The sequence below is a fragment of the Salvelinus namaycush genome, chromosome 5 (assembly GCF_016432855.1).
Source record: "Salvelinus namaycush isolate Seneca chromosome 5, SaNama_1.0, whole genome shotgun sequence".
In the NCBI taxonomy this organism is placed as follows: Eukaryota; Metazoa; Chordata; class Actinopteri; order Salmoniformes; family Salmonidae; genus Salvelinus; species Salvelinus namaycush.
In genome coordinates, this window is record NC_052311.1 from 4,486,011 (window position 1) to 4,512,407 (window position 26,397).

The 26,397-nt window shown below is 37.9% G+C and overlaps 2 protein-coding genes across 2 annotated transcripts in view; one reads left to right on the top strand and one right to left on the bottom strand.

Annotated features, from left to right (window-relative positions):
• Positions 1-26,397, top strand: part of LOC120048907 (probable E3 ubiquitin-protein ligase MID2) — a 1,198,409-nt gene that overhangs the window by 253,418 nt on the left and 918,594 nt on the right. The gene's annotated exons all lie outside the window — the stretch shown is intronic.
• LOC120047863 (homeobox protein EMX1-like) lies at positions 5,159-26,016 on the bottom strand. The gene is made up of 3 exons (XM_038993419.1): positions 25,674-26,016; positions 6,515-6,699; positions 5,159-5,329 (listed from the first exon to the last, which is right to left on the bottom strand). Exons 1-3 carry the CDS (start codon positions 26,014-26,016, stop codon positions 5,159-5,161), a joined length of 699 nt encoding a protein of 232 aa, XP_038849347.1.

Below are 26,397 nucleotides of genomic sequence, written 5' to 3' on the forward strand. Positions count from 1 at the left end.
ACAGATTATAATAAATTGGCCCAACTATCTAAATATATGGCTCAGGAACAGAATATAATAAATTGGCCCAACTCTCTAAATATATGGCTCAGGAACAGAATATAATAAATTGGCCCAACTTTCTAAATATATGGCTCTGGAACAGATTATAATAAATTGGCCCAACTTTCTAAATATATGGCTCAGGAACAGATTATAACAAATTGTCACAACTCTCTAAATATATGGCTCAGGAACAGAATATAATACATTGGCCCAACTATCTAAATATATGGCTCTGGAACAGATTATAATAAATTGGCCCAACTATCTAAATATATGGCTCAGGAACAGAATAATAAATTGGCCCAACTCTCTAAATATATGGCTCAGGAACAGAATATAATAAATTGGCCCAACTTTCTAAATATATGGCTCTGGAACAGATTATAATAAATTGGCCCAACTTTCTAAATATATGGCTCTGGAACAGATTATAATAAATTGGCCCAACTTTCTAAATATATGGCTCAGGAACAGAATATAATAAATTGGCCCAACTTTCTAAATATATGGCTCAGGAACAGAATATAATAAATTGGCCCAACTATCTGAATATATGGCTCTGGAACAGATTATAATAAATTGGCCCAACTATTTAAATATATGGCTCAGGAACAGAATATAATAAATTGGCCCAACTTTCTAAATATATGGCTCAGGAACAGAATATAATAAATTGGCCCAACTCTCTAAATATATGGCTCTGGAACAGACTATAATAAATTGGCCCAACTCTCTAAATATATGGCTCTGGAACAGAATATAATAAATTGACCCAACTCTCTAAATATATGGCTCTGGAACAGATTATAATAAATTGGCCCAACTCTCTAAATATATGGCTCAGGAACAGAATATAATAAATTGGCCCAACTTTCTAAATATATGGCTCAGGAACAGACTATAATAAATTGTACCAACTCTCTAAATATATGGCTCAGGAAAAGACTATAATAAATTGTCACAACTCTCTAAATATATGGCTCAGGAACAGAATATAACAAATTGTCCAAACTATCTAAATATATGGCTCAGGAACAGACTATAATAAATTGTCCCAACTTTTTAAATATATGGCTCTGGAACAGACTTTAATAAATCTACTACTAAATAATCTTCAAATCTATAATCTATAGTAAATTAGGCATTCTATACAATATAATACTACTTTACTATACAATACAATACTACTTTACCATACAATACCATACTACTTTACTATACAATACCATACTACTTTACTATACAATACCATACTGTACTGCACTGTACTATACTATAATATGCTATACTGTACTAACCAAAAGGTTGCTGGATCAAATCCCAGAGCTGACAAGGTATAGATCTGTTGTTCTGCCCCTGAGCAAGGCAGTTAACCCGCTGTTCCCCGGGCGCCGAAGATGTGAATGTCGATTAAGACAGCCTTCCGCACCTCTCTGATTCAGAGGGGTTGGGTTAAATGCAGATGACACATTTCAGTAGAATGCATTCAGTTTTAAAACTGACTAAGTATACACCTTTCTCCTTTCCCCTTTATAATATAATATACTGTACTATACTGTACTATAATGTAATGTACTATACTACTATACTATACTATCCTATGCAATATTATACAATACCAGACTTTACTGTACTATACTATACAAATGTAATGTACTACTATACTATGCTATGGTATAATATACTATACTACAGTGTGTTATACTATAATATAATATACTATAGTGTACCATACTATGCTGTACTATACTGTACTATACTATACTATGATATACTATACTGTACTACACTATACTTAAGCAATAAGGCGCGAGGGGGTGTGGTATATGGCCGATATACCACAGCTAAGGAATGTTCTTAAGCACGACGCAACGAGGAGTGCCTGGATACAGCCCTTAGCTGTGGTATATTGTCCATATACCACAAACCCCCGAGGTGCCTTATTGCTATTATAAACTGGTTACCAATGTAATTAGAGCTGTTTTGTCATACCCGTGGTATACGGTCTGATATACCATGGCTGTCAGCCAATCAGCATTCAGGGCTCAAACCACCCAGTCAATAATATAATATAATCAACTATACTATGCTAAATATACTATAGATTCATCCACATTCCAACAGTACAAATAAGATTACTTAGAATTACTAAAAGAGAGCTGGTTTGCATTCCACTCATGCATCAAGCAGAACAGAAACAACTGTATCAATTTAACAACAAAATCCTGGCAATCATGTAGCCTATAGGCCTTAGCGGATTTTACTATCCCTATTTGAATGCTCGTATCATCAATGTGTCTGAAAGTATGCAATTGACTATGTAATTGTACCCTGAAAAAAAGATTCAAGTCCCAATTACCGAGAATATGAATAGCTTGCTCCTACATTTTGTTCACAGTTTATGCGCCTATCTGCCGATAATGAGGCTGTCTATTGTAAAAAGGTGATGAAAATGACGCAAATCTAACACCCCTCAATTGCTCGGGGCTTGAAGAATTAGCAGGTGTAAATCACAACGCATAAAGGTGATATGAATTAATTTTCCAGCTGGTAAAACATAGAGCTGAAGGCTCAGCAGAGGCCCTTCAAGCAATGTTTCATCAGTCTACATTAATACAAGCTGAATATCAAACACAACAATGGTGACATAGAATATAATAAAACGTAAAATTAAATTAGGGACAGTTTGAGTATGAAGAACAACGGCTCTAAATGATTGACCACTCAGGGACTATGCTCCATATATCACTGATTAATACTATGGCTCACGCTAGACTTGTCTCTATTACCAAAAGAAGACCGTTTTAGTAAGGAGGACATGTCATGTTAGTAATAATAGCAGGGACAGGTTTTGACCTGTTGTTGGGATGATCGTGTCCGTTTGGCCCGACACATTTCTTGCTGTGATTGTCTCTTTCTCAGCCGTTACTCATCTGTGTGTGTCGGCATAACGGAACAGTGAAGTTGTTTTCCCATAGCAGCATATCCTCATCTCATGCATGGCAAAAAAATTGGAATAAAAATATGCGTTTGATTCTGAGTCTGACATAGGCCTACCTTTTTTGAAACTCTTTCGGCTGAAGGTTTATGGCCTAGGGGGCTAATCAATATACGTTTGTCATTCTCTATTTTTGCTGTTGTAAGTGTTGCATATGTCCTTCGGTGTGTCCGGAAAGAACGACATCTCTGGCACAACAATATTTCTGGTGAAAGATGTCCTTTGAAGAGCACGAGACGGAACAGAGTGTGTATTGACACCGAGTTATGTTAAACTTGCTTCATATCGCTTTGAACGTGTCGTCGTATTTGGCCAGGCACCCATCGCAACCTATCCAGAGTCTCATTGAGTTACAGATTATTGACCTACAAGTCTAGACGGAGAATACATTGAAAAAGGATTGTCCCAAACTTAATAGGCCTACTGCCGTCTAAAGAACCTCCTTATGTTTCATGTTTTCGTCAAAAAGTGTATTAATAATCTAGGCTAATTGTTAATAACCCTATTATAGCCAATGTATAATTTAGGATAGGCCTAATAATAAAGGCTATCTGCAGACTGAATAAAGATTAGTAAAACGCAGACCATTTGGGTTTCTTATGGATAACATGTTTAACAACACAAGATACAGATTTATAAACTATAACCATGCATCTGTATATAGGCTAGACTTGGCTTTCTGTACTTTTTTATTTAAAAAAAAGAATTTATACATGTCACAAAAATGTGCTGCTCAGTAGCGTGGACTATTCAACCGCAGTTCGCAAAAATATTAACAGGTGTCCTACAAAGGTGTAGACCAAATAACAAATACCAAATCGTCGTGAATCAATTTACTTTTTCAAGTTCTGTGTCGTTGTCATTTAACCGATATGTGTTTGTAGTTTGACGTGTCGACAATTATAGATGTTGAAAATAGGTTATAAAATTAACGCTTAGACATACTCGCACATAATATATATCAGTAGTATTGTACAAATAATGTTATGTTGATGTTTTTTATTTTCCAAAGTCATCTGACCACACACAGAAAGTACAAAAAACGTTCACTCTCGGGGCATAGGTTCAAAGAAAATGAAAGGGTAGGCCTACTTATAGTGCGTTATTTCTAACATCTATTTAAAACAAAAAAATATATATATATATATTCCACTACGAAGTGCTACGTAACATGATATCACAGGAATGGTAATGGTTGCTGAAATAAATGTAGTATTGAGGTACATTTGTTTTTCCATGTCATTCTTGTGGAGAACTTTGAATGTGCCTGCACTGTACATTCTACATGGTCTCAGTAGAATTGATCAAATATTTGTCAAAAGGCAAAAACAAACTTGCAATGAATTTAAAGAGTAACAAACTAGGCAAAAAAACGGCCTTTTTAAAAATCCAGAGGAATCAAAACAAGGACAAAATATGCATAGAATACCATTTTTAGATGTACATAAATACTTACAATTTAAATTGTCCAAACTATTCCTATGTGAAACTCAAAAACATATTTCAGGGGTAACGTGGCATCTATATGATGTATTGTCTGTATTGGCAGTTGCCTACCTTTCAGTGGGACTGGTCTAAAGACTATAATTAAGACAAACAAAATCCTAAACTGAATCAGCAGGTTCTAGGTGGTTCCTCTATAGCTATCATACCAATGGCTTATTTTGACCACAAACATATTGTGCATATTTAGCATTGTACAATTACACAACAAACTGAAAACGCTAAAACAATGACAATGTTTTGTTAAATGTGAGTGTGAGGAAGAACAATCTCAGGTTCAGGTAGACAATAGAGTAACAAACTGTATTGAACGGATTCCTCCCAGTCAAACAGTCTCTCTTCAGTCATTTGTGCTGCTACGGCAAGCAACATAGACCAAATGCAGATGTCCACCACGTTTACAGCAGTCAGAGCTGTGTAATAAAATGATAAACTTGGCCTTCTTCTGTCCAACTTAAAGCAGTGATCGTTTTCATTGAAAGGTCAAACCAGGTGTTCAGAGGAGCACACAGACTGCCGACATTCAGACACAAGTCAGTCAACAGTCAGTCAGTCTGCATTCATGACAAATGATTTATGATGGTTTAATCAAGGTGACACCGACGACGTACGTCAGTCCTCTGAGATGACATCGATGTCGTCGGGGCTACTGCCCTGCTGCGTAGCCACCCTCCAGCGGCTGACGTGCTGGCTTCCTTTCCTCTTCTGCTGCGACTCAGGTGACTCTTCCTCCAGCTTCTGTCTCTTGTGCTTCGTCCTCCTGTTCTGGAACCAAACCTTTACCTGGGAGAGAAAGGAGAGACATCACGTTTAGTACTGGAAGAAACATTGGTCAAATATACAGTATCAATGTGCTTGCTGTAAAAACTATTACTACTTGTTCTTCCACGTCCATGAAACACCGACAGCTGAAGCAAGCGCACACATTTTCTTCAGTAAATGTACCTTTACTAGTTATAAAAGTGTCTGCATGTATCTCCCCTATGATTTTTAAGCGAAGCTTTTTTCAACGTGTCATAGCAACAATGACAACACAATATTTCACATGGTGTAAAACTGTTATTGCTTCCATATTGTCTCTACAGCACTGCCAAACATTGCCTTTACCTAAGGCTTCACATACTTTCGTTCTTTACAGCTGTTTGCAAATAGCAACATATTTCTATCTAATTTTTCAGGCATTGTCTGGTTGTAATTTTTATATCACATTTACAAGCTTGATTAAATTATTGGTCTAATTCCTTTGAAATTAAAAGTTCAGCACATCGCAATACTGTATTCCCAAATGTATAATATATTGCATGAGAGGATTGCGAAAAGCCGAAATTGCTGTTTATCAGCAGCGTGTTTCTGATGTTGATTAGGGAAATGAAGTCATAAATAATCATTGTGAAATCTACTACATAATTTACTGACATCACCTTGCCCATCCCGATAGCTACCGTAGGACAAACAACTTGTGGTGGAGAAACCTGGTTTTGCTATACGTTGGTTGAGGGGGTGTTGTGGAGTTCTGACTACGAGTCCACTCATATCTCCTGTTTCAGCGCTCTGGAATGCAGCCATGCCTTAAAGGCCGTGCATGGTAAATCCGACTTCTGCAGTGGCCATACAGCATTTACTGTGATACGCCATCTAAAGTCAGGGCATGTATATTTCTTGCACTTCGCTGAGCAGAGCTGTTGTGAAGGAAGTTGTCAAGGAAGTGAGTTTATGTTCCTACTGGACCTACCGTCAACCAATCATGTCAATGCGCAGCTAATACGGAGCTATACGGAGCTATACAAAGGAGCACAACGATGCGGTACAGAGTTCGATTTGGCCTCCGCAAACCTCCAGAGGCGCCACAATTGCGTAACACCCTCCATCCGGAGCCTCCGACCACATTTTCGGATCAAGCACAACATGGCTTTTAGGCCCTAGGGGTTTAGGGTGCGTTCAACATCGTTGAGTCCCCTCACCACACACCTGTGTCTCGGTGAGGCAGAGGCCGCTGGCGAGCTGCTTCCGCTCTGCTCCCACCACATAGTGGTTCTTCTCAAAGGCCCTCTCCAGCCTGAGGAGCTGTGAGGGGGAGAAGGCTGTCCGGATGCGCTTCGGCTTGCGGGAAAAAGGCCCATGAAGGAGCAGGTTCTCTGGGCTGCTGTCCTCATCTGGAGAGAGGAGAGGAGGGAGAGAAAGTGGAGGGTTAGACTTAGGGTTGACAGACAGGAATGACACCGTAGCAGCTCTTGTTGTATGTGTAAAGAGACCGCGTAAAGATAGAAACTATAGTATACTAACTGCTGTATACTAACTATAGTATACTAACTATAGTATACTAACTGTAGTATACTAACTGCTGTATACTAACTATAGTATACTAACTATAGTATACTAACTGTTGTATACTAACTGTTGTATACTAACTATAGTATACTAACTGCTGTATACTAACTATAGTATACTAACTATAGTATACTAACTATAGTATACTAACTGTTGTATACTAACTATAGTATACTAACTGATGTATACTAACTATAGTATACTAACTGTTGCATACTAACTGCTGTATACTAACTATAGTATACTAACTGTAGTATACTAACTATAGTATACTAACTATAGTATACTAACTGCTGTATACTAACTATAGTATACTAACTGTTGTATACTAACTGCTGTATACTAACTATAGTATACTAACTATAGTATACTAACTGTTGTATACTAACTATAGTATACTAACTGCTGTATACTAACTGCTGTATACTAACTATAGTATACTAACTGCTGTATACTAACTGCTGTATACTAACTATAGTATACTAACTATAGTATACTAACTATAGTATACTAACTGCTGTATACTAACTGCTGTATACTAACTATAGTATACTAACTGTTGTATACTAACTATAGTATACTAACTGCTGTATACTAACTATAGTATACTAACTGCTGTATACTAACTGCTGTATACTAACTATAGTATACTAACTATAGTATACTAACTATAGTATACTAACTGCTGTATACTAACTGCTGTATACTAACTATAGTATACTAACTGTTGTATACTAACTATAGTATACTAACTGCTGTATACTAACTATAGTATACTAACTGCTGTATACTAACTATAGTATACTAACTATAGTATACTAACTGCTGTATACTAACTGCTGTATACTAACTATAGTATACTAACTGCTGTATACTAACTATAGTATACTAACTATAGTATACTAACTGCTGTATACTAACTATAGTATACTAACTGCTGTATACTAACTATAGTATACTAACTGCTGTATACTAACTGCTGTATACTAACTATAGTATACTAACTGTAGTATACTAACTATAGTATACTAACTGCTGTATACTAACTGCTGTATACTAACTATAGTATACTAACTGTAGTATACTAACTATAGTATATTAACTATAGTATACTAACTGTAGTATACTAACTATAGTATACTAACTGCTGTATACTAACTATAGTATACTAACTATAGTATACTAACTATAGTATACTAACTGTAGTATACTAACTATAGTATACTAACTGCTGTATACTAACTATAGTATACTAACTGCTGTATACTAACTGCTGTATACTAACTATAGTATACTAACTATAGTATACTAACTGTAGTATACTAACTATAGTATACTAACTGTTGTATACTAACTGCTGTATACTAACTATAGTATACTAACTGCTGTATACTAACTGCTGTATACTAACTATAGTATACTAACTATAGTATACTAACTGCTGTATACTAACTATAGTATACTAACTATAGTATACTAACTGCTGTATACTAACTATAGTATACTAACTGCTGTATACTAACTATAGTATACTAACTGCTGTATACTAACTGCTGTATACTAACTATAGTATACTAACTGTAGTATACTAACTATAGTATACTAACTGCTGTATACTAACTATAGTATACTAACTATAGTATACTAACTATAGTATACTAACTGCTGTATACTAACTATAGTATACTAACTATAGTATACTAACTGCTGTATACTAACTATAGTATACTAACTGCTGTATACTAACTATAGTATACTAACTGCTGTACAACTCAGCAAACTGACACTAATGGTTTTTACTAAGTGTTTTTATTTGTCCAATTACACCTCAAAAAGGAGGACAAAGAACTGAATAAGCAGGACATCAGTGTTGATATGTATTGTATGCTGCTAAGCAGGACATCAGTGTTGATATGTATTGCATGCTGCTAAGCAGGACATCAGTGTTGATATCTATTGCATGCTGCTCTCTAGGTCAGTATTAGCCATATCAATGTGCCCCGATGGGCATCTTCACTTGACTCATCATTCATGACACTTTCCAATAACGTGAGTAATTGATTCATGTACATGTAAAAGCTACTAATGTTTGGTTGTGACATTATCCCTCCATTTCACAATGCCACCACGCCTCATTCCACATGCTTGTTCTAGTATGTAGACAGATTTATCGTTAAGGGGATGATGTACTGTATGCATTACACATCACGTTTGAATGTCATCACAGTTAGGAAATAGTAGAGATGAATGTCATCACAGTTAGGAAATAGTAGAGATGAATGTCATCACAGTTAGGAAATAGTAGAGATGAATGTCATCACAGTTAGGAAATAGTAGAGATGAATGTCATCACAGTTAGGAAATAGTAGAGATGAATGTCATCACAGTTAGGAAATAGTAGAGTTGAATGCCATCACAGTTAGGAAATAGTAGAGATGAATGTCATCACAGTTAGGAAATAGTAGAGATGAATGTCATCACAGTTAGGAAATAGTAGAGATGAATGGCATCACAGTTAGGAAATAGTAGAGATGAATGGCATCACAGTTAGGTAATAGTAGAGATGAATGTCATCACAGTTAGGTAATAGTAGAGATGAATGTCATCACAGTTAGGAAATAGTAGAGATGAATGTCATCACAGTTAGGAAATAGTAGAGATGAATGTCATCACATTTAGGTAATAGTAGAGATGAATGTCATCACAGTTAGGAAATAGTAGAGTTGAATGTCATCACAGTTAGGAAATAGTAGAGATGAATGTCATCACAGTTAGGAAATAGTAGAGATGAATGTCATCACAGTTAGGAAATAGTAGAGTTGAATGTCATCACAGTTAGGAAATAGTAGAGATGAATGTCATCACAGTTAGGAAATAGTAGAGATGAATGTCATCACAGTTAGGAAATAGTAGAGATGAATGTCATCACAGTTAGGAAATAGTAGAGATGAATGTCATCACAGTTAGGAAATAGTAGAGATGAATGTCATCACAGTTAGGAAATAGTAGATTTGAATGTCATCACAGTTAGGAAATAGTAGAGATGAATGTCATCACAGTTAGGAAATAGTAGAGATGAATGTCATCACAGTTAGGAAATAGTAGAGATGAATGTCATCACAGTTCGGAAACAGGAGTGTTGAATGTCATCACAGTTAGGAAATAGTAGAGTTGAATGTCATCACAGTTAGGAAATAGTAGAGTTGAATGTCATCACAGTTAGGAAATAGTAGAGTTGAATGTCATCACAGTTAGGAAATAGTAGAGATGAATGTCATCACAGTTAGGAAATAGTAGAGATGAATGTCATCACAGTTAGGTAATAGTAGAGATGAATGTCATCACAGTTAGGTAATAGTAGAGATGAATGTCATCACAGTTAGGAAATAGTAGAGATGAATGTCATCACAGTTAGGAAATAGTAGAGATGAATGTCAACACAGTTAGGAAATAGTAGAGATGAATGTCATCACAGTTAAGAAATAGTAGAGATGAATGTCATCACAGTTAGGTAATAGTAGAGATGAATGTCATCACAGTTAGGTAATAGTAGAGATGAATGTCATCACAGTTAGGAAATAGTAGAGATGAATGTCATCACAGTTAGGAAATAGTAGAGTTGAATGTCATCACAGTTAGGAAATAGTAGAGATGAATGTCATCACAGTTAGGAAATAGTAGAGATGAATGTCATCAGAGTTAGGAAATAGTAGAGATGAATGTCATCACAGTTAGGAAATAGTAGAGATGAATGTCATCACAGTTAGGAAATAGTAGAGATGAATGTCATCACAGTTAGGAAATAGTAGAGTTGAATGTCATCACAGTTAGGAAATAGTAGAGATGAATGTCATCACAGTTAGGAAATAGTAGAGATGAATGTCATCACAGTTAGGAAATAGTAGAGTTGAATGTCATCACAGTTAGGAAATAGTAGAGATGAATGTCATCACAGTTAGGAAATAGTAGAGATGAATGTCATCACAGTTAGGAAATAGTAGAGATGAATGTCATCACAGTTAGGTAATAGTAGAGATGAATAATTGACATGTTGGTTCAGCCACCATGGATGACATCCATCTCCAGGGACTGGGACTTTCAACAACGAGCCTATTGGTTCCTCACACACACACACACACACACACACACACACACACACACACACACACACACACACACACACACACACACACACACACACACACACACACACAGAGAGAGAGAGATAGAAGTACATTTGAAAGAAGAAAAAAAAACTCTGATTTATCAAGGTCATGACCAATGTTCCCTCTAATAATAAAGGTGTATGCATTCTTCCCAGCTGAAACAGGTCGGTAGAGTGCACATATTATGACGACATTTTGTTTGTTTTTGTTTGTTTTGGACTTTTTCATTTTTTTCGGTTGTTCGGGAACACAAATTTTTTTTCTGGAAGCAAGCCGAAGTTCGGAGCCGAAGTCTACGCCTCTTCGTCGGTGATTGGTCAACACTAAGGTTTCTTCAATAAAGTCTTTGTTGTCATTCAACGAGAGACGACTCATTTTCACGCACATTTTTTCATTGCAAAATACTGCACCAAACATCTTAGTTAGATGTAAAATTGTGCGACTAAGATCTCTTTGTCAAAAACGTCAAAATGAATTACACATTTCTTGAGTTATCTTAGATTAATTCTGACTATTTTCAGGAAGTGTATACTGGCTATGGCGTCTCAAAAGGGACAAACAGTACCATTGCTGCTTTTTTTCTAATTTTTCAAGCGAAGGTCTTTTAAGGGAGTTTGTGAGCACACTCGTTCGGTTCGGCTAGCCAAATTCAGCTAAACTGAGGCCTTCAGCTGCGCCCGTGCGCACCCTCGGGACTACCGCACAGAGAGACGCACTAGATTGAACTTCACTCAACTTTCTAGAGTTTTCCACCTTAGTTAAACACTATCAGGCACGAGTCAGGCCCCGTACTCTACACAGACCAGACCAGTGCGGCATAACCAATCAGAGCTGCAGTAGGCCTATATGTAAATAGACCATTGCCATATATGGATCTGTGGCATTCACTTTGAACTTGACTGTGTTTACAGGATGAGCGGTCATGAGTAGATGCGCTTGTTTTGAGATCAAAGCGAGAGCTGCATGTTGCCAAATGTGCACATTTGTTCATAACCTTGCTATTTAGTGAGTTATTAGCCCAGTTATATATTATTTGTGGTCAGCAATGGGGGAGTGATTTCTTCCTACAAGAGAAGAAAAGCTGTACATCTTTGAAAAGCGAGTCAGGTAAAGAGCTTTTTTTTTGTCTTTAATTAAAGGGCAATTCTGTATTTTGAGACATGCTTGAATAAGCTAAGTAGCCAATAGGCAGAGGGTAGAATAATTTGTCTGATTCTCTGTAATTATGATCTAAGTAGCCAATGGGCAGAGGGTAGAATCATTTGTCTGATTCTCTGTAATTATGGTATGGGAATAATAAAGATTTTAAATTTTGTAAAGTGGTTTCCTGCATCGACACCACAACAACATGTTCAGTCACCTCCTTGTCTGAAGGACAAGTGGATAAACAGGGTAATGTCTATTTATTTATTTTTAATCACGGAATGTAGTCCTATATTGAACAATATACAATTTATCCATTGTTGTCGATGGTAGGCTACTCTGTTAAGCCTACATTATGATCAAATAGCCACAGTAGAATACTTTTTGAAACAGTAACTTAAAGTGGGTACAGCCTCAGCAAACACGCGCTGGAAGTTGCACAGAATTTTTACACAGTTCAAGTTTGCACTCAGCAAACCTGAAATTTGCTCAATTGCCTAATTTTTTTTATAAGCCTATGTTTATTGTGAGAGAAATGTATGTTTGCTATTCAGATCAAAGTGTTTCAAAATAAGATACTTTAAATAGGACATTGCATAGGTGTGCCAACGTAACAAAGACATGAATCACATTTTAATAGTACTGTCATTTAAAGTGAGTTATTCCATAAATCTTTGTGAATACTTTTCTTAGGCTAGACTCAATAAAAACCTCTAAAAGTATTTGTTTTATTTAACCAGGGAAGTCAGTTAAGAACAAATTCTTATTTACAATGACAGCCTACACCGGCCAAACCCGGACGACACTGGTGACACTGTGATACAACCTGGATTTGAACCAGGGTGTCTGTAGTGACACCTCTAGCACTGAGATATAGTGCCTTAGACCGCTGCGCCACTTGGGAGCCCCAAGTATACTAAACAAAAATATAAATGTAACATGTAAAGTGTTCCCATGTTTCATTGGCTGAAATTAAAGATCACAGATACGTTACAAACGCACAAAAGAAGAAAAAATTGTGCACAAATTTGTTTACATCCCTGTTAGTGAGCATTTCCCCTTTGCCAAGATAATCCATTCACCTGACAGGTGTGTCATATCAAGAAGCTGATTAAACAGAATGATCATTACACAGGTGCACCTTGTGCTGGGGACAATAAAAGGTCACTTTAAAATGTGCCATTTTGTCATACAACACAATGCCACAGATGTCTCAAGTTTTTAGGGAGCATGCAATTGGCATGCTAACTGTAGGAATGCCCATCAGAGCTGTAACCAGAAAACTGAATGTTAATTTCTCTACCATAAGCTGCCACCAACGTCATTTTACAAAATTTGGCAGTGCGTCCAACTGGCCTCACAACCGCAGACCATGTGTAACCACGCCAGCCCAGGACCTCCACATCCGACTTCTTCACCTGCGGGATCGTCTGAGACCAGTCACCCGGAGGGCTGATGAAACTGTGGGTTTGCACAACCAAAGAATTTCTGCCCAAACTTTCAGAAACCATCTTCATGCTCGTCGTCCTCACCGGGGTCTTGACCTGACTGGAGTTCGGCGTCGTAACCGACGTAAGTGGGCAAATGCTCACCTTCGATGGCCGCTGGCATGCTGGAGAAGTGTGCTCTTCACGGACGAATCCCGGTTTCAACTGTACCGGGCAGATGGCAGACAGTGTGTATGGCGTTGTGTGGGCAAGCGGTTTGCTGATGTCAACGTTGTTAACAGAGTACCCCATGGTGGCGGTGGGGTAATGGTATGGGCAGGCATAAGCTGCGGACAATGCACACAATTGCATTTTATTGATGGCAATTTAAATCCATAGAGATACCTTGATGAGATCTTGAGGCCTATTGTCATGCCATTCATCCGCCACCATCACCTCATGTTTCAGCTTGATAATGCACGGCCCCATGTCTCAACGATCAGTACACAATTCCTGGAAGCTGAAAATGTCCCAGTTCTTCCATGGCCTGCATACTCACCAGACATGTCACCCATTGAACATGTTTGGGATACTCTGGATCGACATGTACGACAGCATGTTCCAGTTCCCACCAATATCCAGCAACTTAGCACAGCCATTGAAGTGGGACAACATTGAAGTGGCACAATGAACAGCCTGATCAACTCTATGCGAAGGAGATGTGTCGTGCTGCATGCATGAAATGGTGGTCACATCAGACACTGACTGGTTTTCTGATCCACGCCCCTACCTTTTTTTAAAGGTATCTGTGACCAACAGATGCATATACACTACCGTTTCACAACACTAAAAGTTTTAGAACAGCTACTCATTCAAGGGTTTTTCTTTATTTTTTACTATTTTCTACATTGTAGAATAATAGTGAAGACATCAAAACTATGAAATAACACATATGGAATCATATAGTAACCAAAAAGGTGTTAAACAAATCAAAATATATTTTATATTTGAGATTCTTCAAATAGCCCCCCTTTGCCTTGATGACAGCTTTGCACACTCTCGGCATTCTCTCAACCAGCTTCATGAGGTAGTCACCTGGAATGCATTTCAATAAACAGGTGTGCCTTGTTAAAAGTTTTTGATTTGTTTAACACTTTTTTGGTTACTACATGATTCCATATGTGTTATTTCATAGTTTTGATGTCTTCACTATTATTCTACAATGTAGAAAATAGTAAAAATAAAGGAAAACACTTGAATGAGTAGCTGTTCTAAAACATTTGACCGGTAGTGTATGTATTCCCAGTCATGTGAAATCCATAGATTAGGTCCTAATGAATTTAATTAAATTGACAGATTTCCTTATATGAACTGTAACTCAGTAAAATCTTTGAAATTGTTGCATGTTGCATTTATAATCGTGTTCAGTGTAGATCATCTAGTTTCAATACTGATTCCCACTTCATTCAGAAGCTATGGGGTATCCTACCACTGTGGATGGCAGGTTCATTCAGAACTAGAGAATTATATTACCACTGTGGATGCCAGGTTCATTCAGAACTAGAGGAGTATATTACCACTGTAGATGGCAGGTTCATTCAGAAATAGAGGATTATATTACCACTGTAGATGGCAGGTTCATTCAGAAATAGAGGATTATATTACCACTGTAGATGGCAGGTTCATTCAGAAATAGAGGATTATATTACCACTGTAGATGGCAGGTTCATTCAGAAATAGAGGATTATATTACCACTGTAGATGGCAGGTTCATTCAGAAATAGAGGATTATATTACCACTGTAGATGGCAGGTTCATTCAGAAATAGAGGATTATATTACCAGTGTAGATGGCAGGTTCAGTGACTTTTCTCCTCTCTATATTGTGACATTAAGATCATCTGTATACAGTACCAGTCAAAAGTTTGGACACACCTACTCATTCAAGGGTTTTTCTTTATTTTTACTATTTTCTACATTGTAGAATAATAGTGAAGACATCAAAACTATGAAATAACACATATGGAATCACGTAGTAACCAAAAAAGTGTTAAACAAATCAAAATATAATTTATATTTAAGATTCTTCAAAAAGTAGCCACCCTTTGCCTTAATGACAGCTTTGCACACACTACAATAGTATAGGGATAATGTCATGCTAATATAAACCTAGTTAGAAACTGACCTGATGCTCTCTACTACAGACTGTTAAATGAGTTCAATGAAAGCACTGTCTGTGGAAACAACCGTGTATTTCTTGCCTAGCATAACAAATCACGTCTGCTTATGGTCAACTCTTAATATCTTCTTTGACAGGCCTGGAATAACCAGCTGCACTAGACATTCCGCCTCCCAAGAGTGGTAGAGGCCTTTACTGGTTCTAATAGGAAACCTATCAGCTTGCTGCCAGCGCTTAGAAAACTGTTGGGAAAAAATTGTGTTTGACCAAATACAATGCTACTTCTCTGTAAACAGATGAACAACAGACTTCCAGCATGCTTATAGGGAAGGGCACTCAACATGTACTGCACTGACACAAATGACTGATGATTGGTTGAAAGAAATTGATAATAAGAAGATTGTGGGAGCTGTACTGTTAGATTGCAGTGCAGCCTTTTATATTATTGACCATAAACTGTTGTTGAGAAAATGTGTTATGGCTTTTCAACCTCTGCCATATAGTGGATTCAGAGCTATTTATCTAATAGAACTCAGAGGGTTTTCTTTCATGAAAACTTCCCTAATGTCAAACATGTAAAGTGTGGTGTACCGCAGAGCAGCTCTCTAGGCCCTCTAGTCTTTTATATTATTACCAATGACTTGCCACTGGCATTAAACAAAACATGTGTGTCCATGTATGCTGATGATTCAACCATATACGCATCAACAACCACAGCTAATAAAAATCAAAGAGTTGCAGTCAGTTTTAGAATAGGGTGGCCAGTAATAAACTGGTCCTGAACATCTCTATATCGAAGAGTATTGTATTTGGTATAAATCATTCCCTAAGTTCTAGACCTCAGCTGAATCTGGTAATGAATGGTGTGACTGTTGAATAAGTTGAGGAGACTAAATTACTTGGTGTTACTTTAGATTGTAAACTGTCATGGTTAAAAGATTCAATAGTTGTAAAGATGGGGAGAGGTCTGTCCGTAATAAAGAGATGCTCTGCTTTTTTGACACCACACTCCACAAAGCAAGTCCTGCAGGCTCTAGTTTTATCTTGTCTTGATTATTGTCCAGTCATATGAGCTGCAAAGAAAGACCTAGTTAAGCTGCAGCTGGCCCAGAACAGAGTGGCCCATCTTGCTCTTCATTGTAATCAGAGGGCTAATATAAATACTGTGCATGCTAGTCTCTTTTGGCTGAGAGTTGAGGAAACACTGACTTCGTCACTTCTTGTTTTTATAAGAAACATTAACGGGTTGGAAATTCCAAATTGTTTGCATAGTCAACTTACACCCGGCACTGACACACACAGTTATTCCACCAGACATGCCACCAGCGGTGTTTTCACAGTCCCCAGGTCCAGGACAAATTCAAGAAAAGGTAGAGTATTATACAGAGCCATGAGTGCATGGAACTCCCATCTTATATAGCACAAGTGAACAGCAACACCACCTCTCCCCCATGTGACCTACTTGTTGAGTGTATGTACTGACATGTATGTGTAACTGATAGATGCACACACACATTCATGTTTTACATTTATATTACTAGGCAAGTCAGTTAAGAACAAATTCTTATTTACAATGACGGCCTACCGGGGAATAGTGTGTTAACCGCCTTGTTCATGGGCAGAAGGCCAGATATTTACCTTGTCAGCTCAGGGATTCGATTCAGCAACTGGCCCAACGCTCTAACCACTAGGTTACCTGCCGCCCCAAATGTGTGTCAATTGTAAAGTCTTTCGTCTGTAATGTATTTTTCGTTATGTGTCAGACTCCAGTAAGACTAGCTGTCACCATTGGCGTCGACTCATGGGGATCCTAATAAATCAAATAAAGAAATAATGTTTCTTATTAGCACCTGGTAATAATAGCTAATAGTAGGTTGCCTCAGCTTCTATTCAAAACAATGCTACAACAATGTTTTTCCACATGCACAGATTAATATACACCGAGTGTACAAAACATTAAGAACACCGTCCTATTGAGTTGTACCCCTCCCCATTTTCCCATCAGAACAGCCTCAATTCCTCTGGGCATGGACTCTACAAGGTGTCGAAAGCGTTCCACAGGGAAGCTGGCCCATGTTGACTCCAATGCTTCCCACAGTTGTGTCAAATTGGCTGGATGTCCTTTGGGTGGTGAACTATTCTTGATACATACAGGAAACTGTTGAATGTGAAAAACCCAGCAGCGTTGCAGTTCTTCACACAAACCTGTGTGCCTGGCTCCTACACTTAAATATTGTGTCTTGCCCATTCACCCTCTGAATGGCACACATACTCAATTGACTCAAGGCTTAAAAATCCTTCTTTAACCTGTCTCCTCCCCTTCATCTACACTGATTGAAGTGGATTTAACAAGTGACATGAATATGGGATCATAGCGTTCACCTGGATTCACCTGGACAGTCTGTGTCTCAGGGGTCTCCAAGAGGTCGATCGCCAGCTACCAGTAGCTACCGCTGAGTAGTTTGCCAAACAATTCTGAAGGTACATGTGATTTTCATGTGTTCCACCGCATACGGTCATTAACAAATCTCACAAGCATCAGACACAGCAAGCTCCAAGCTACTATCTAATCGACGCAAGATTGACATTATCCCACCCCTGGTTAGCTACTATTGGTTTAAAAAGGCAAACCTAACACAATATTTGCCAATTAATTTCCAGCAATATTGCCCCTGCATGTCTGTGTGGTGCATGTGTATGTTAATCACTCCGTGTGTGGCGATTTGATGTGATAAACGTCTTGTGGGTTGACAGAAATACTTTCCCCAAAACCTTCTCAATTAAATGTTAACTGCAAAGTAGGCTTGCTTACCTGGCAGAAGTATATCATGAGTAAGTATATCATTTGTATCTATTATTTGGTATTTGCTAACTTTGCCACTAGAACCATCGCTAGACCAGCACATTAGATGGCACAATCCTCACTCGCTAGATGTGCAATTAAAGGGCCAGATGCGCAATTAAAGGGCCAGATGTGCAATTAAAGGGCCAGATGTGCAATTAAAGGGCCAGATGTGCAATTAAAGGGCCAGATGCGCAATTAAAGGGCCAGATGTGCAATTAAAGGGCCAGATGTGCAATTAAAGGGCCAGATGTGCAATTAAAGGGCCAGATGCGCAATTAAAGGGCCAGGTGTGCAATTAAAGGGCCAGATGTGCAATTAAAGGGCCAGATGTGCAATTAAAGGGCCAGATGCGCAATTAAAGGGCCAGATGTGCAATTAAAGGGGAATTACACACAAAAAAATCTGAATGTGTTTGTTTTCTTCCAGACCTAAAACAAATGTGATATGATTTCAGCATTGCCATCGACACAGAACGTCCAATTTCATTGTTTCTCTATGAACAATTGTATTTTTGAGAGCGGAAAACTAAACTAAAACCAGGAAAAATACATCTGAGAAAGGTATATTGAATTTGGGAAAATATGAAACAGAATTTGGGAAAAAAATCACAGATTTTATAAGGCCTCCCTTAGCGTTGTTTGTGAACCATTATTTTACAAGGTATATTGACATAAAATACAGTGCACTACTTTCTCTTGAACACCAAGGGCCCGGGGAAGAGTTGTTTATGAACCATTATATTACCAGCTATATTGACAGAAAACACATCTCTTGTACACCAAGGACCCGGGGAAGAGTTACAGGGGTGAAGAGAAGAATGGGCCTATTTAATGGCGATTTAAAAAATGTGTAACTTGTGACATATGCTAGAAAAGGTTGGAGACCCCTGCTCTATGTCATGGAAAAAGCAATTCATAATGTTTTGTAAACTCAGTGCCTTCAGAAAGTATTCATACCCCTTGACTTATTCCACATTTTGTTCTACAGCCTAAATTCAAAATGGATACATATACTTTTTTCTCTCACCCATCTACATACAATACCCCATAATGACAAAGTGAAAACATGTTTTTAGACATTTTTGTAAATGTATTGAAAATGAAATACAGAAATCTTTCATTTACATAAGTATTCACACCCCTGAGTCAATACATGTCAGAATAACATTTGGCAGCGATTACAGCTGTGAGTCTTTCTGGGTAAATCTCTAAGAGCTTTGCACACCTGGATTGTACAATATTTACATTATATTATTTTAAAAATTCTTCAAGCTCTGTTAAGTTTGTTGTTGATCATTGCTAGACAGCCATTTTCAAGACTTGACATATATTTTTGTCAACACTGTAACTAGGCCACTCAGGAACAGTCAATGTCGTCATGTTAAGTAAATGCAGTGTATATTTGGCCGTATGTCTTAGGTTATTGTACTGCTGAAATGTGAATTTGTTTCCCAGTGTCTGTTGGAAAGCTGACTGAACTAGGTTTTCCACTAGGATTTTGACTATGCTTAGCTCCATGGTTAGCTCCAAACTCCCTGGTCCTTGCCGATGACAAGCATACCCATAACATGACGCAACCACCACCATGCTTGAACATATGAAGAGTGGTAGTCAGTGATGTGTTGTGTTTGATTTGCACCAAACATAACGCTTTTTATTCAGGTCATTTCTTAGCCAAATATTTTGCAGTTTTACTTTTGTGCCTTGTTGCAAACAGGATACATGTTTTGGGCGGCAGGTATCCTAGTGGTTAGAGCGTTGGGCCAGTAACCAAAAGGTTGCTAGATCGAATCCTTGTGCTGACAATGTAAAAATATGTCATTCTGCCCCTGAACAAGGCAGTTAACCCACTGTTCCTAGGCCGTCATTGTAAATAATAAATGTTTTTTTTTTAAATAATAAGAATTTGAATATTTGTATTCTGTACAGGCTTCTTTCTCTTCACTCAGTCAATTAGGTTAGTATTGTGGAGTAACTACAATGTTGTTGATCCATCCTCAGTTTTCTCCTATCACAGCCATTAAACTCTGTGACTGTTTTAAAGTCAACATTGGCCCCATGGACGCCCGTATCTTTGCAGGGTTCTGGTTGTATTGATACACCATCCAAAGTGTAATTAATAACTTCACCATGCTCAAAGGGATATTCAATGTCTGCTTTTTTTTACTTTTTTTTTTACCCATCTACCAATAGCTACCCTTCTTTGCAAGGCATTGAAAAACCTCCCTGGTCTTTGTGGTTCAATCAGTTTTTGAAATTCACTGCTCGACCGGGGGACCTTATAAATAATTGTATGTGTGGGGTACAGAGATGAGGTAGTCATGCAAAAATCATGTTAAACACTATTATTGCACACAGAGTGAGTCTATGCAACTTATTATGTGACTTGTTAAGCAAATGTTTATTTATGATTGCCATAACAAAGGGGTTGAATATTTATTGACTCAAGACATTTCAGCTTTTCATTTTTAATTCATTTGTAAAAGAATATCTAAAAACATGATTCTACTTTGACATTTTGGGTTATTGTATGGAGGCCAGTGTCACGAAATCTCAACGTAATCCATTTTAAATTCAAGCTGTAACACAACAAAATGTGGAAAAACTCAAGGGGTGTAAATACTTCTGAAAGCACTGTAGCACCCCTTCCTGCTACAATAAATAGGCTATAGCACTAACAATGCCATGGATAACAGTATATTGGAGTCCGCACCAAATACGGTATGCTATCCAGCACTTCAGCTGTGTTAGCTAACTAAAGAATGCAAATTTTCTGTCACAGGACTGTCATTAACAACCATCTTCAGCTGGCATGCTGAAAATGCTTTGAACATCACAGGACAAAACAATAGAGACACCTCTGAAGAGAGAGAATGTGAGAAGCGCGGCTCTGGTAGAACAGGAGAATGTGAAAAAGAGATCCACTGCAGCTGCAGGTGATGAAAACTTTAGTCTTAATGCTTCTCAAGGGGCACTGAACACCAACAAGCCACACTGTCACAGAAGTCATAGGATTTCCTGGTTTTAGAGTCCATGCCCTAAAATAAAATAACTAAATAGTATCTCCATTTTATGGTACATTTTTTAAATCTCAGCATTAGGCTGAATTAAATAAATTGAGGAGATGTAATGTAATATATCTCGTGTTAAAGTCTTAATTTTGAACAGCAGTAACTATTGTAGTTTTGACCTAATATAGTAATGCATTGATAAGGAAAGAAACAATATGATTTTCCTTGAGAATTTTCCCTCCTATCACACACTGGTGAACCCCATGCTAGTTCTGGCTGGTGGTTTAGCCACTCAGATAGACTGGCATCGTCTGTCGTATGGTGTTAGCGGCGTCACCTCCACTCACATCCCCCTGGAGAAGACTGAGACAGGGGAGGAACTCACCAGGCTGAACACTAGTCCTGAACTCTAATGCTGGTTCTGCTCAGACCTCCACTCACATCCCCCTGGGGAAGACTGAGACTGGGGAGGAACTCACCAGGCTGAACACTGAACTCTAATGCTGGTTCTGCTCAGACCTCCACTCAGTAAGAGCGCTGATCTAGGATCAATATAGCCTTATAGATCATAATAAATATAATTATATGGACTCTGGGACCTGATCCTAAATCAACACTCCGACTCCGAGACTCTTTGTGAATACTAACCCTAAACTGTAAGGGTGGCTCAGCCCCAACCACAGAGGGAATACCCTCCAGGCGATGAGCCTTCGACACTCTGGCCTGTAGTCAGCGGGTGGGGGAACATGGGGGAACATGCCTCCAACATGACTACCAGGGAGCAGATGGCAGCGCCAGCCAGAGAGCTGTGTTCTTCATCACCAATAACACCAGTCCCCTGGCACCAACAAGAATGGTCTTGTCAGAAGTCAGCTACACACTGGGTAGTGGTGGGGGCCAATCTCTCATTCTAACCCTGGATGGATGAATACAGAGGGAGTCGGATGGCGGTAAATAAGGAGGAGGATGGTCTATTTCCGTTTCTCACTAAATGGACTATAAAGTATACATGTAGAGAGATAATTAATGAATGTGAATAGGAAACTATCAATTCCAGCATAAATTATTCTTTACATACAACATTTTAATCTATTAGGATTTTACATGCATGTAATCATAATGTTTTATCCTCCTCATACAGTCCGTCTTTATCTGAGTGATTGATTGATTGATTGATTGTTCTGTCTGATTATAAACCAAAGACTGAAACAACTAAAAAAAAGAGGAGTGTTGTATGAACTATCCAATATGTTTGACAAATAATGTTTACAATGCCCTGTTATCCTATCAGTTAACCTCCGACACGTATCTCCTGACATTCAACACCTCCTAATGAATAAAATGTGTCAAAGCAAACCTCCAGACCATCAGACCATTGGGAGATGAGATGGGTGAATGAACTGTCTGCCCTCCTTCCTGATGATAACAATCCCATAACAATCTCATACACACTGAAATGTACCCCAAAGGTTACACACTGAAATGCCCCCCAATATAAAAAGCTTCTCTCTCTCTCTCGCTCTCTCTCTCTCTCTCTCTCTCTCTCTCTCTCTCTCTCTCTCTCTCTCTCTATCTCTATCTCTCTCTCTCTCTCTCTCTCTCTCTCTCTCTCTCTCTCTCTCTCTCTCTCTCTCTCTCTCTCTCTCTCTCAGGAAGTGTGGGGAGTATGAAAGAAAATACATCTCCCATCCATCCCTAACAGTAAGTGACAGTCATGATGGCTAATCCTCTCCTCTCACTCCTCCGGTCTGTAGTTAGCCTTGTCTAAACACTAGTTTTCATGGTTATTGGACACCATCAGTGAGTGGATCTGCTGTGTCTGTAAACAAAGACACTTTATCTGAGCTCCTGATCTGAGCAACAGTGACAACAACCTCTGACTCCCACTGATTACCTGACTGAGGTACACCCTGAAGGTTACCTGGTAAAGAGGAGGAGTGCTGATCTAGGATCAGATTCCCCCCCTTTGTCTTCATGATCTTATTCATTAATGATCTAAAAGGCTAAACTGATCCAAGATCCGCACTACTACTCTGAGACACTGTGAATACGGCCCTGGGCTGACTGGTCAGAGTGTAACATACCTGAGAGCACACCTGATGTGGCTAACTACTGCTGTCCACTGAGTCAACGAGATGAGCGTTGAAAGTTATTGATCTGTCTGGTTTAACAAATTGCTATGTTTTTTGAGGACCACCCAGCATCAGTTAGTAAGGATGTTCACCATGTATTGCATGTATGCACTGCACATAGCTTGAGTAAGAAGATTTAAAGTTTTGGTCACTGAATGCTGAGATTTTCCAATATTCAATTTCTCTCATGGATTTATTTGATTCCTAAAGACTTTTGTATCTGGTCCATTGTCTTATCAGAAATATGCAGCCCTTAAATCTAAAGTTGAACACAAAGCAAATTTCAATTAAATAATATTGTTATTATTTGTATATTGTTTATTATTTCTGTTATTATTTGTTATAATACTATAATATTATTAGAAATTAATAATATTACATTATTCCTGTCTTTTGTTACTTTTAATCGAAATAACTTTGAACATTAAATTGTCTAATTAAATATTAGTTAATTATATCTAAATATTTGAGAAACAAAAATCCTTATAATCTGTGGTGTAAAGTACTTTTGTAAAAAATACTTTAAAGTACTACTTATGTCGTTTTTGGGGGTATTTGTACTTTACTTTACATTTTTTTACAACTTTTACTTTTACTCCACTACATTCTTAAAGAAAATAATGTACTTTTTACTCCATACATTTTCTGACACCTAAAAGTACTCGTTACATTTCGAATGCTTAGCAGGACAGGAAAATGGTCAAATCCACGTACTTCTCAAGAGAACATCCCTGGTCATCCCTACTGCCTCTGATCTGGCGGACTCACTAAACACAATGCTTCGTTTCTAAATGATGTCTGAGTGTTGAAGTGTGCCCCTGGCTATACGTAAATTAAAAAATCAAGAAAATCGTGCCGTCCAGTTTGCTTAATATAAGGAATGTGAAATCATTTATATTTCTGCTTTTGATATTTAAGTATATTTTAGCAATTACATGTACTTTTAATACTTAAGGATATTTAAAAACAAAATCAAGCCGTATTTTACTTTTACTGGGTGATTCACTTTTATTTTAGTCATTTTCTGTTAAGATATCTTTACTTTTACTCAAGTAGGATACTTGGGTACTTTTTGCACCACTACTTATAATTAACTTTCTGAATGATGCAAAAACTAAAACGAATGTTTAGGCAAAAGCGAAAGAAATCTGGATTATAGGCCTATTTTATTTCAATAATTGCATACAACTTACACATTGAAATTCATTTACCCTAGTATTATTTATTATTATTCAACATATTAGACTATTGATCTCCTAACAACTTTATCGGAACATACATTACAAGAAAGTGCAATGGCTTCGATGTGTAAATTAATAAATTAATCAAAATAAACAATATAGTCTACTTTCATTGAATTAAAACATACATTAATGTTATTTTTTTTAAATCACTACTGAAAATGGACGAAAAGTATGCATTTATGTTTTTTACAGGCTTTTTAAGCTACCGGCGGGTTCAAAGCCTGGGTGCGATGTTTTATGCTTATTTTAATGCATCCAATCTCAGAAAATGTACCAATAATGAATAGACCTATAACTTAAGGAGTAAAATAACTATAGTTGGATGTTGAAACTTTGTCCTCTGCAAACAGTAGTTTCAATAATTTGCATTGATCCTGTTTTTGTTGCTTTGTTTACTACCTTTTTAGACCTTTTTTGTTTCCTGAATAAATGACCATCCCTACCAACATGTTGCATGATCAGGGATCATAAGGACATTTCTTCCATCACGGAACTATAGAGTGAGTTCTTAATTCTAATGCTTACAGTCATTGTAATTTAGCTCGTGCGTAATATGTCCCCATACGTGTGCAATAACAAAGATATGCCCAAACATATGATAGTATTTAAAATAACTTAGCAATATTCGTTAAATTAAAGTACTTGTTAGCTTACCTTGGAACCTGTGTCCGAGATATCTGTTTCGAAGAACCCACGGGTAGAAATTCAACGTGTCTCTCTGATGCGGGTTGAAGAAAGGCTGAGATGGAAGCTGGAGGGGATGCAGGGGCAGACCGGAGTTCCCTGTGTGTGTGCCCGGGTCAGGGAACATCATGTCTGGACTGCTGTATAAAGTCCTGCCGGAGTTCTGGAAACAACTCCCAAAGGGCGCCGGGTGAATTGATTCCGTGAACCTCAGCGCTGTGGGTCTGATCGGTTCGTCCCCGTTAGTCGAAGAGTTCACGTCTTTCCCAACCAGGGATTCGATGGTGAAACATTTCTTACTATGTTGGTACATGATCAAATAGGTTGTAGTTTATATATTTCTAATAATATATTCAATAACACAGTTATAAAACAGGTGATGCAGAAGAAAACCTCACAACAGTAGCAGTAGAACAGTTCCCGGGAAATCCATAACTCGCAGTCCCTTGCGCGTGCAAACCCTGTTGCCAATATCAGTGGACCTCTGGAAGCGGGTTGCCTGTAGAGCCGGTTCAGTTGTCTCCGTCACTTGTCTTCAATAGGATATCGTCCGGTTTTCTCTGCTCTAACAATATGCCAAAAATCAAGTTTCGGTTCTAGTTACCACTGCAACGTCAGATCTATTAGTCTGTGATTACTTTAGGTTTATGACAGCCTGGCTCTTGTCTCAGTCTCATCACTCCTGGAAACCATT

Bases quoted from the DNA above. Each gene is read 5' to 3' on its own strand.
- LOC120047863 (XM_038993419.1), bottom strand. From the start codon at position 26,016: ATGTACCAACATAGTAAGAAATGTTTCACCATCGAATCCCTGGTTGGG. The intron at 6,700-25,673 runs GTAAGCTAACAA...TCCTCTCTCCAG, and splicing joins TCTCGGACACAGGTTCCAAG to ATGAGGACAGCAGCCCAGAG. The intron at 5,330-6,514 runs GTGTGTGGTGAG...TTTCTCTCCCAG, and splicing joins TCTGCCTCACCGAGACACAG to GTAAAGGTTTGGTTCCAGAA.